The sequence below is a fragment of the Phyllostomus hastatus genome, unplaced genomic scaffold (assembly GCF_019186645.2).
Source record: "Phyllostomus hastatus isolate PE091 unplaced genomic scaffold, TTU_PhHast_1.1 phas_contig_196, whole genome shotgun sequence".
Taxonomy (NCBI): domain Eukaryota; kingdom Metazoa; phylum Chordata; class Mammalia; order Chiroptera; family Phyllostomidae; genus Phyllostomus; species Phyllostomus hastatus.
This window is the reverse complement of record NW_025333709.1, coordinates 32,787,339-32,800,155: the sequence shown is the minus strand read 5'-3', so window position 1 is coordinate 32,800,155 and position 12,817 is coordinate 32,787,339. Positions and strand designations below refer to the sequence as shown.

Here is a 12,817-nt window from a genome sequence, read left to right as displayed (position 1 = left end):
AACCTTGTGATGTGGGGAAACTAAAACAGGTTAGTTGCTTAAACTTCTCTGTCAAGTCACACATCATCCCTTAGACCTTAAGCCTGCACTTCAGCCATTAATGACTGGCTTACCTATTGTTATGTAGGAGTTAATAATCAGAATTTATAACAAGTTATAAATTATTGTCTTGGGGAACATATCCAGTGAGAAGTAAAAACTTAAAAAAGGACAGGAGTTGCCTTAAGATCTCAGTCTTCTAAGTCTATCAGAATGAGTGCCCTTAAAAAATGAGCATTCTCTTATCTCTTTTTTTTATATTCTCACCCAAAGACATTTTTTTCATTGCTTTTAGAGAGAAAGGTGAGTGGGGACAGGGAGAAATGTTGGTTTGAAAGAGAAGCATTGATTGGTTGCCTCCTTGCACGTGCCCCTACTGGGGATCAAACTTGTAACCTGAAATGCACCCCAAACAGGAATTGAACCCACGACCTTTTGGTCTGTGGGATGGCATGCCAACCAACAGAGTCACACTGGCCAGAGCTACCCGCCACTTATAAGAATATCATTCCAGGACTTCTAGTCAAGATGGAAGAGTATCCCTCTTTGCATGACCACAGCAAAGATCACAGCTAGACTACAGAAGAAACTAGCACTCAGAATCATCAGAAAATTGAGCTGTACAAAAGTCCAATTACACAGGAATTAAAGAAGTCACTTTCATCCTTATGGGTAGGAGGGGCAGAGACATGAAGATGCGGAGACATGGAAGGGATGGTCCCACACCCACAGGTGGTGGGTAAAAATCAGGAGGGATACCTCAGGAGTGAGAGATCCCAGGCCCACACTATAACACCCAGCCCTGGGTTCCAGTGCTGGGACCCTAACTCCCCTCAGCTCCTGGCTGTAAAAACCAGTGGGGGTTGGGGCAACAGAAGAAACTGCAGGATTCTCAGGCATCTGCTCTGAGTCAGGGACCTTAACAGACTTAGGACAATGCAGACTCACTCTCTCTCTGGGCTGTGTCACCAGGGCAACAGCTGGAAGGGCACCAGTGACATACAGGAAGAAGCTGAAGTGTCTGGCATCAGGGAGAGTGCCAGGGGACAGCTTTCTCCTGGATAGAACTCCAGAGGCCAGGCAGCAGCCATTGTCCTTTTTCTAAGGCCTCCGCCACACAGAGACAAAGCCTGACACCGTATCTGAGACTCCATTATCCTGGTTCACATGGATAGCCCCATTGTGGCAATTACCTCAGGCTCTGCCCCTTCCAACTTATGGGTGTGCTTTTCTACACACTACTAAGATAGGGAGTCAAACCAGCTCTACCTAATACATAGAAACAAACACAGGGAGGCTGCCAAATAGAGGAGACAAAGAAACATGGACCAAATGAAAGAACAGAACAAAACTCCAGGAAAACAACTAAACAAAATGGAGATAAGTCAGCTACTAGATACAGAGTTCAAAACACTGGTTATTAGGATGGTCAAATAAATCACTGGGTACTTCACCAGAATAAAAAAGACCCAGACAGCAATGAAGTTTACCCTGAGTGAAATAAAGAAAAATTTGCAGGGTATCAGCAGTGGAGTGGATGAAGCCCAGAATCAAATCAATAATTTGCAACATAAGAAAGAAAAAAATAATCAGGAACAGCAAGAAGATAAAAGAATCCAAAAAAATGAGGATAGGGTAAGGAGCCTCGGGGACAACTTCAAACGTACCAACATTCAAGTCACCAGAAGTGCTGGAAGGAGAAGAGAAAGAGGAAGAAATTGACAACTTATTTGAAAAAATAATGAAAGAAAACTTCCCTAATTTGGTGAAGAAAGTAGACATACGAGGTCTGTCAAGAAGGTATCCAGCCATGTAGTATGAAAAATAGAAACATTTATTCAAGAAGATACAAGGTATGAGAAACATTGTAATTAGGACAATGATGCCTCAGTCTCCTTCAAAGTAGGCACCTTGGGTTCTCACATAGTTCTCCTAACCACCATCAGCTGCCCTGTCGTATTTTCATGAATCTTACTGATGATCTCTCCCTTTCAAAGGTGATTTTAATTTTGGGAGAAACCAGAAGTCGCAGGTGCCAAATCAGGGCTGTCAGGGGCTAAGTCACCTGGGTGATTGGATGTTTCGCAAAAAAACTGCACGAGATGTGAGTTGTGATGCATGAGCAAGTGTCACCAGGTTGTTCATAGCTGTGGCTTTTTGAGTCATCTGAGTACTTTCCACGGAGGAGTGTTGAAGCTTAACATGAAATCTGATGCAGATTTGTTGCTCTACTCACTCAGTCATTTTGAAGGCGACAGCCACCCAGTACACATGCTCACTCAATGGCTTTTACCGCCCCCACTGACTAGTACAGTGAAGTCATTATTCTTCATGCATGTGCATTCCAGTTCATTTTCCTTGGCTGCCAGGTTACAAAAATCGATGTTGCACAAATCATTCTCATATAGTAACAATGGCTGGGCTTTTTCCAGGCAGACCTCATACTAGTTCAGGAAGCACAAAGAGTCCCAAACAAGATAGATGAGAAGAAGCCGACACCAAGACACATCATAATTAAAATGTCAAAGGTTAAAGATAAAGAGAGAATCTTAAAAGCAGCAAGAGAAAAGCAGATAGTTACTTACAGTGGAGTTCCCATAAGACTGTCAGTTAATTTCTCCGAAGAAACTTTGCAGGCTTCAAGGGACTGGCAAGAGTATTCAAAGTCAGGAAAAGCAGGGACCTATAGCTAAGATTGCTCTACCCAGCAAAAATATCATTTAGACTAGAAGGGTAGATAAAGTGCTTCCCAGACAAGAAAAAACTAAAGAAGTTCATCATTACTAAATCATTATTATATGAAATGTTAAAGGGACTTAAGAAAAAGGAGGAGATCAAAACTTTGAGCATTAAAATAGCAATTAAATTCACAACTATCAACAATTGGATCTAAAAACAAACTAAGCAAACAAGCAGAACAGGAACAGAATCATAGATATGGAGATGATTTGGAGGGTTATCAGTTGGAAGAGGGGAAGGGAATGGGGGGAAGTTTCAGGGGTTAAGAAGTACAAATTGGGACAGAATAGCCATGGGGTTGTAAAGTACAGTATAGGAAATGGAGAAGCCGAAGAACTTATATGCATGACCCATGGACATGAACTAAGGGTGGGGGATTGCCAGAGGCAGTGGGGGTACTGGGTGGAAGAGGGCCAAGGGAAAAAAATTGCGACAGCTGTAATAGCATAATTAATAAAATGTATTTTTAAAATAAATAAAAACAGCATTCCAAAGACATGGGATCCCTAAAGAAATAATATAGGAAATACACTTCAGAAATACAATTCTAAGTAGATAGTAAATATACAATTTGGTTTTTCTCACATATAATACTTAATTCCAAAATGTATCTCTGTTGTAACCCTGTAAGGCTTATGAATATCCTGAGTTCTTTCTCTTTCTTATGAAAGCTTTTCCTAATGACAGAGAGAGAAAGCAAATTGTCCAGATCCTTGGCAAAGCCTAATGGTTCTTAAGGTTCAAGGATTCATGTGTGTACACATGTGTAGGTGTCCTACATACATAGCTGCAAAAATCATCCAGCACAGTTTCCACTTTAAAATTTGGAGCACTGCATCAAGTTGTGTTGTCAGTAGTGAGGATGAACTTGCATTGTAAATACTCAACTTTCTTTGGGCTAGTTTCCTTTGTATCTCTGGAAGTAGAAATTAGGTGGAAGAAACATTGCTAGCGTGGAGACTTGCCCAAGGTCACACAGCTGATCAGTGACAGAGCACAACTCAAATCCAGGGCTTCTGACTTCACAGCCTGTGCCCTTTTTTGTTTTGTTTTGTTTTGTTTTATTATACCACAGTGCTGTGTGTAGCATTCAAGGCTCTAACTTTGTCCTCATTTTTATAATACTTTTAGATAGTAGGGATGCTAATATTTAATCTTCATAGAAACCCAGGTAGGAGGCACTGTGATTTTCCTTATTTTGTAAGTGAAGGAACTGAGGCCCAGACAAGTAAATAGCTTGTCCAAGTCATACATTTAGTGACAGAGCAGTCAGAGTTTGAACCCAGGCAGTGTACCCCAGGGCCCACGTCGAGCCACCGATCTGCTGCTCTGACCAGCTGAATGCATCTGTGCGAAGGCATTACTATTTGACCTCAGGCTGTGTGTGTTCCATATTTTCTTAGCTATGCTTAAAATTTATTATTTTTAAAATTGTGATCTTTAGGACATATAAAGAAGAAGAATATGTGTGGTTTGCCTCAAGATGTATATTACTGTCTGTATCAAAGTCTCCAGCTCAGAGTCCTTAAAAAGATGAAATCTTGGCCCTGTCTGAGAGTAGCTCCATTGACTGGAGCATCATCTCGGTATGCTGGAGCTACAGATTTGATTTGATCTCAGTCAGGACACACACAAGAATCAACCAATGAATGTATAAATAAGTGGAACAACAAATTGATGTTTCTCTCTCACCCCCCTTGCCACCGTCAGAAAAAGAAAACTACATTTAAAAAAATGAAATTTGTTAAATTTCCAGAAGGAGGGAAAGTCTCATAATCATTTTCCAAAATGTTATTTTTTAAATGAGAAAGCAAAAATCATGTAAATTATTTAAAGATGTTTGTCTCAATGGGGAGTGGAAAACTTAAGTAAATCACAATGTATACAGCCTAATGGGGGTAAAGCGGTGCTGCATAATCCATTTGTTTTTAGACTTCTAGGTTGCTCCATGGGAACCCGTCGACTCAGCTTATCCTTTCTGCTGCGTTTCCACTACAACAGAGCACTTTCCCTCAATCACATCACCAGCAACACCAGTCTCAGCAGCAACAGCAGCTGAGTCGGCACAGGACTGACGCTTTGACCGATCCTTCCAAGATTCAACCGCAGTAGCACACGTCTCCTCTCTCACCTCAAGGGAGGAATGGATTGGCCCATAACGAGTTGCTCAGATGTTCTGAGGATTAGGAGGAAAAGGTCTAGTAGTTTCACGAGATGCGGTATTGAGTGTTCTAATTCCTGGAATTAGTTAGCAGGGAAAATGCTGCCTAGTGGTACAGATGTACATTAAATACCAGCCATCAGGAAATGATCTTAGGGCCATAGCCAATTCTGACAGTGTTTTCATTGCCCAGATATTTTTTGATGGAAAGAGTATATTGCCAAATGTTAAGAAGCTCAGCTATGAAATGTGACCTCTAGTGAGTCAGAAGGGCACTAACAATGTTAGTAACTTTGAGTGGTTCTGTGCCTGTTTTCAGGGGTTTGCTTACAATGATGCCATGAAGACAGTCCAGTAGACCCAGTAGGCCCTCTTCCCCAAACCCTCTCCCTTTTCAGATAATGATGAAATCATAGTTTCACAATGTTGTGTGGGTTCAAATTCTCTATGTACAGATTCTGTAAAAATATTATGTATATGTCTGGATACAAGGAAAGAAAGCAAAACATTTTGTATGCTGCATGAAAGCATTATCTCCTCCTTAAAGGTATGAGTACATTTCCTTAGATTCTAATGCCATGTGCAGACTAATACATCCTTTATTTTCCCTTTTGTTTACAACACGATAGTGTTCCATTCACTTTTCCGGGGCACAAGTCTTTTGTTCATACTTGGCTGTGATGTCACAGTTTGTTCAGAGAGGTATGATGTGCTGCTGGGAATGGATTTTTTTTTTCAGGTTAAATGATTGAAATAACAGGCTTTTCAAGTTACTCAGAAGTATCCCTCATTTCATTGTTTTTCAATGATGTTTGAAGATAGGATTTGCACTGCTTTATTTTAGAAGGTTGGGAGTTTTGATCATATATTTTGATATAGTTCATAGTTGGAATAGTTGTATAAATGGCTTTCAACACCTGAAAGTAATTTCATGAATGTTTCAGTTACAGGAGTAAAATTTGCACACAAAATATTTTAGGCACTTTTTAACATTCTCACTGGTGGGAATTTTAACTTTTAGGATTTGTTGGAATCTTTTTATTATCCTTCACAATTTCAATGGTTCTTTTAGTCAGAAATGATTCAGGGTTATTTGAGGGGAAAAAAACCCATAGTGCCTTGATTTTGATTCAGGTGATAACTCACCATGTTGAACTCATTGTCCGGTTTCAGTGGCAGTTTTGAAACCTTAGTACATTTTTAATAGCATGTGGGTGTCAGTGCCATTATTCTCCTAAGTCCCTATGAAGACTGCTTTGAGTCTCTTGGACTGGAGGTACAAATAATTTAGAAATAAAAGATGACATCTTAACACTCTCAGAGTCATTAATGTGATCTTAAATTGTTTTTCTCAGCATTTTTTTGAAGCTAAGTAGTCATTGCAGAATTACCAGTAAATATTTGCTCAGTATGATTTCTACAAAGAAAAAAGAAGTGTAGGAATTTGCTTTGCCTTCTTACAACACTAGAGTAATGTAACTCACATGCTTTCTAAACATGAACTAAGATTTCATTTGGCAGTTTCATATTCCAAAGGTAATAAATTCCAACAGAAATTATATTCATAAAAAAGCATTTTATATATTCTATGGTACTAATAATTAAATTTACAACTATAGAGCAAGGGAAATTAATGGAAAATATCTTACTAGAATATCAAAAATTATTATTGAGGAAAGGGAAAAAACAGCAAGCTGTAATACATCAAAATTGAATTTAGAAGAAAATGTATAACAGAATTGAGGCTGTTAAACAGGAAAGGCTATGAGAAATGAAGGTAACCTAATACAGACTTGCTAGATGAAGGAGTCAGAGGAACTCTTTGTCCATTCCTAATGCTTTTCTGTCCTCAGCTTTGCTGTTATCCATACGGGATCCGTTGTCTTTCTGTAGAAAACCATTCCTGGCCACACTTAAATTAGAAAATGTTGCAAATGAAAACAACCAAAGAAAGTTGGTACCTACCCTTCTGTTAAGAGAAGTGTCACTAGATACCAATCAGTAATCAACATATCAAGAGCTCCTCTTGTAGCTAAATGATCATCCAGAAGAGATTTCTGACTTTCTCATGAATGTCAAGGATAGTTGTCAAGAGTATGTGTGTACTTGAGCATACACACACACAAGACAAAATTGATGTTGTAAAATAGGGCAACAGTACTAATTTCCTCCCCTTTCAAATTGCCTTTGTTAACCATGTTATGCCATTCCATATATATCTGAGTTGTGCCTCATTCATTCATGGGTGATATCTAGTGATAGGGATTTATCTAATTAAAAGAGATGAAGAACTATTAAGGTTTATCTTCCAAGAACCATACTTAAAAAAAAGATGGTGGACCGTGAGTACTGTGTACTTAGATTTAAAAAAGCCAAGCCTAAGACAAATTAGGCAAAATCTTGCATTTATAATTTCTGTTGTTCCTTGAAGCTTTTTTCTGCTTTGAATTGGTTGCTAAATTTAAAGGAACAGCTACCTGCTTTTTTCCTTTGCCGTCAGTAGGCATAATGTTGTGTTGGAGGAGCTGCTAAGCACCTCTTCACTCCTTGTTTAACGGATTTCCTTTGCTTCTCTTGAACTTAGATTGCAAAGCTGTCCCTGCCCCCTCAAGGCCCATGAATGGAGACATGACCATTCTGATGATGATTCAGCAGTTGCCTGCCCTTCATTCATTCTTGTAGCCAAAGTTGTTAATTAAAATCCTAAATCTAAGTCTTGAAAAAACACCAAGTAGGAAACACCTTTAAGCTACTTAAAAACCATCTTTCCTCTGCTTTACTCTTAGTCATTTTTTCTTCAAAACATTTTATTCTGAGTGGCACTTTTTTGGGTAAGAAACTGTAGATCAGGCCAAATGTTAGCTGTTGTGCAGTGGTCATCTTGCTTTGGACTGCCGCGGCACTGAGTGAGCCAGTCAGTATTAACAACCACAAGCGAAGTAGAGAAGGACCAACAGCATTGCTCCTGGACGTGGTGTCAAACCTGAGCCTAACACTCCCAAGTACTCTCTTTTTTGAGTGGGAAATACTGACTGAACAGCAGATATGGAGGGTGGGGGTAGTATTAATTAAATACTGCAGTCTCCAAACTGTCCTAAGTTGAGGGGGTAATTTGAGTCCTGTGCTCTGCTTTGTCACTTAAGTACGGTTTAGGAATATACTAGTAATAAGAGGATGCCTGTGACTTTGAGTGGTTATAGAATACTGAGTGCGGGATAGTGGGAATGATAACTTGGGTTCTTCAGAAGTGCTGTAGTTGCTGGTCGTTGCCTTAAAGCAGTCTGTGTGCAGTGAGGGCACTGCAGCAGCGTGGCTCTGCAGCGGGCATTGGGCGCTGAAGGGAGATGAACCCTTGTTCAAGAAGCCTTAGAATAGGGGTCCTACAGACAGGGGAAAGTTAGTAACTGGATATTACTCAACATGTTTAAAATGTTTTCACTACATTGACATAAAACTTTTTTTTTTAAGTAGAATGCAAAGAGCATTTTACTCTAGTATTATTCATTTATTGTTTTCTTTTTCTTTGGTGATTGAAAGTTTGTTGATGAACATTTGTATAAAACTCATTCAAGTCTATGACCTTTCCAATATCTGTGACCCTGTTCATAGTCCCTCGGGAGTCAGTGTTGGAAGGTGTAAACACTGGATATTGCTATTGCTGAGTGAGTCTACCCAGGAGTAAGTCGATCGAAATTTTTAGGTGGTGGAAAAGAAACAGCACAAAGGCACTTGCCATTTTAATAGTGATTGAAGAAAGAGAACCTTTTAAGTTTGTATGGGTTGGGTGAGCATTGTTCTAAAAGGAGCTTCTGAAGTAACTGCAAAGGAAAAGAGTCGACTATTTTTATAGCATATTTAATATATTTGTATATAACTATGACTATAGTAGGAACCACCCTCCACATGCCTCCCACTTTTCTACTCCCCCCACCCCTTGCCATAATAGCACTAGTATAGCCTCGTCCGCATGGGTAATGTGCCTATTGTCAGCCTACCAAAAGATAGTGCTGCTGCTTTCTGAGACAGGTGAGAAGACCCAACTCTCATGCCTGGGGATCCTTTTATAGGAATAGCACACACTTACAACACATACCACAGTCTAAAAGCATCATTTTGAAATATAACAAGCACTTTATTGCAATTATTCATTTTGATAAAGTTTGTCTTAGGCATTATCATTTCTAATGGATCCCCAAATCATCACTTAGGTGAAATTTTAAAATGACACATTTCTGAGAAATGTTTAGATCCAGTGAACCGTAGTAGGTTTATGGGAGTGATTTCAAGGTAGCCAAATGAACTTGACTTTTGTTTTGAATGTGGTGGAGTTGAGATGGTTGATGCTAGTCCATTTAGACACTATTGTAAACCTATCTTGCCTAATGTGTGGACACCAAAAGAGCCTGTTTATTTTCAGATGTGTAGGAAAATTTTATCCGTGTGAATAGATGTACAGAACTAACCTAAAAGTGATTGTTAGTAATATTTTAGAATACAATCATTTCAAGAATTATTCTGGGTGTTTTAAATGTGCTCTGAAATGTTGGCATGTCATTTCAGTGTCCCCATTTGAATTGCTCTTGTAATATTTTTGCACAAAAAGGACTAAGAAAAAGACTACTTTGGTTGAAGTAAAAAGTATTTTTATTTTAATGACTCCTGTGGAAACACTGGGGGTGAATTTTGGTGTAGTTATAATTCAGGATATTTAAAACAATATTGAACAGCTCACAAGAAATTAAACAAACGTGGCTATTTAAAAATTAAAACTCCATGTGACTGTTTTGCATATTTCCCCCCATGTCATAATTTAACACTACATTCCTTGTTTTTCTTAAATAAAATGCTTTGCAGGTTGTTTTGAGTATTTAACATATTTTGTAAGCTACCTGAGTTTTCCTAAGGAAATGTTCTTTGATGAAATAGGATATAGTCTATGAAGAAATTAAGTGAAATTCCATTACCACCACCAGCAAACACTGAGGTGCTGCATTAAGTGACAATCAAAATAGTGAGTATTTATGGAAGAGTTTAGAAAGTGGTTTTAAAGAAGAAATTGCTTTGTAAGCAGTTCTCTGGGTTTCTTGAATAAAAATGGCTACATGTATTTATTTATATTTTTTAATATCTTTGTGCTGTTTTCTTATCAGAGCGATCTCACAGTGTCATGTATTTAATTTGTGGTTTCTTTAGTTTTGCCTTGTAGTCTTTTACTTTAGAGAACTGGCTTTTCTTTGGTGGGCTGCAGTCTCCAGCCCTCGTGACCCCTCCGCACGGGCCATCCAGACCTGTTGTACTTCCAAACAGCAGTGGAAGGCCCAAACCCAGATGCCTCTGCACCTCCCTCCTATTCCAAACTCATTTAAGAAAACAAAACAACAAATAAAGGTAACTTCTTTCAAATTTGCTTTGTATAGCTCCAACCTTTTTCTAGTTTTACTTGCTGCCTTTTCCATTTTGGGGGCACTTTTTATATGATTACAGCCAAAGGCCAGTATGACAGAACCAATGGCACGCACACATTGCCTGTTTTGCCCATTTGGGGAATTGTTAGTAAAAAGGATCAGCATCTTCTAACGGCCCTTACTATCATATCCATATTAAAATCCACGTAAGGTCTTTAAACATAGGTAGAATGACATACACACATTGCAAACTCTTCTACAGAAAATGTTTGCTGTCTCTATGGTGTATAATGTTGCTTGGTTCTTTAAAAACAAAACCAAACCTCCATACATAACACTGTCCAGAAAAGCAGTGTTTGAACATCAGAAGCCTAGGAACAGGAGGGTACTTCTTGCTGGTGGGCACTGGAGCAGCCTTCTCTACTTCAGGTCTCCCAGAGGTAGTGCCTGAGTCCCACAGGTGCAGGGCACTGTCTTGCTTTTGGAGTCCCTTAGAGAATAGTAATTAAAGCAAGTTGGATTGAATGATATGTTTCTTAACTCTGAGTGTTAAACTGAAGATGTTTTCAAATGCATGCTTTTAAATTTCTGAGGAAACAAACTGTGACATCGCTTTAAAAATGATACTCAGATGTTTTATAATAGGTGTTCTCTAGCTAGCCTATACTGGTACAAATTCACTGCTGGCCATGGTTGTGCCAGGGCTAGTGTTAAAATGTAGAAGCTATATTATCTTCAGATGTTTTCTGTAACTAGACAATCATCATCAAGCAAAAAAAGAGAAAGGTCCTTTTAAATTTTCAGTAGCCGTGAACAGCTGTAACTTTAGACCAGTCTGGAATCACGTGGGAAGCTATTTTACTGCGGCATAAGCTGGGGAAGGACCTCTGTATGGCACCTGCCCGTTCACTCTGTGTAAAGATTGAAGCCCAAAGATGAGTTAAATTCAGTGCTGTATTGAAACCAGTTAGTGCAAAAACAAAATTTTATCTTTGTAAATTTTTAATTGTTAACATGAGTTGGTAGCTGTAAAAACAGACACCGAATTCTTTCTAATGTTTTGTGTGCTACATTGCTGTCCTTACTGCTTGGTTCTTGGTTTTAAATAAAATTTAGATGTAGCCTAACAAGCTTACTTCTGGAAGGGTGGAGCTACGGATGGCTAACTGATCTTCACATAGGGTATACCTCTTTTTCTCTAAAGCAAACATTTAACTGAAATCCAAGTAGTTATACAAAAAAACCGAGCCTGACATTTTCCAAGTATTGTCTTTAGCCCAAATTCTGAACTGCACAGAGAAGCACGAAGGGATCATGAATGGTTTCCACGGTGCTATCTTAGGTTCTCTGCTGATTTTCATGACCTATGTGTAGAAATACAATACTGTGTAAAATATGGAACATTTTGTTACCAATTTAATATTGCCATTTTAATCCGGTTTTAAAATTGGTTACACTTGTTTATCAGAGCTACCCTTTGAGAGGTACAACTGTGTTACTAGTTTACCTTCACTCAGGCCTCTTGCTATATGATCAGTTTTTCAAGTTATGCATAGTTTTTTAAAACCACATGTACTATTATAATGCTCTTGCCCATACTCGTGTATTCAGAACCTAAAATTACAGAAGAGCCAAGCACTAGCATATTTTTGTAAATGTAAAAGGATTAGGTCCAAACTTTGTTTCCTTATTCAATCTTAAAAATAAAAAATACCTCAGTGCTGTTATCAATATCACTTGCATTTCTCAAAAAAACCACCTGCTTTTATGTGGCACTTATAAGAATTACATTATTTTGAATTTTAAAGAGAAGAGTATTAAATATTTTTAAAAATTACCACCAATGAAATTTTCCTTTTTTTTTATTCAGCAATGGGATCTACCTAACATTAATGATTTTTACCTTGTAGCTTAGGTCAGAGCTACCAAATTCAGTAGTTGTGTTCTGTTACCAGCGTGTGGTGCCTCAGAAAGCTGTTCAGTTACTCACACATTAGGCTAGTCCCAGGACCAGGCTGCCAGCACCACTAAGTCTGGGCTATGACGGTACAAGCTTCTTTTTAACAAGGAGATGTGTCCTTTCTGTTCTTGGGAAAGAATGTAATTCCTTGCCTGTTCTGTTTATAATACTCTAAGGCAGTATAAGGGGTATCTTAACTGTAGGGAATGGTGGTGTAGTCTGGGGACTTAACCTGAAATGTCCTTTGAAGTGCTTTATATTAATCCATGGACATTGTTTTTCTACCCTGTAATGCACACCTTTAAAAAGTTCTCTACCTGCCATAAAGTTTTGAAACGTGACTTTTTCATCAATATCGCTGCTGCTACCTCGTAGAACCATGGGAGGGTTAAGTGAGAGGGCTTTAGAACAATGTTTGGCCCATTTTTTTACATCAACTTTAGAAACTAGTCTATATAAACATTAATACTATTCTGATAAAATAGAAAGTTATGAACTTGCATAACAAAAGGG

The 12,817-nt window shown here is 38.6% G+C and overlaps 1 protein-coding gene across 21 annotated transcripts in view; it reads left to right on the top strand.

Annotated features, from left to right (window-relative positions):
- The window catches only part of CLOCK (clock circadian regulator), a 121,183-nt gene extending 109,108 nt beyond the window's left edge, over nucleotides 1-12,075 (top strand). For all 21 annotated transcript variants that reach the window (XM_045834234.1, XM_045834229.1, XM_045834232.1 and 18 more), the window contains one exon: nucleotides 4,711-12,075. In XM_045834234.1, coding sequence (XP_045690190.1) covers nucleotides 4,711-4,890 — 180 coding nt within the window. In that variant the 3' untranslated portion in view covers nucleotides 4,891-12,075. The remainder of the gene's footprint in view (nucleotides 1-4,710) is intronic.
- The last annotated feature ends 742 nt before the right edge of the window (nucleotides 12,076-12,817 follow it).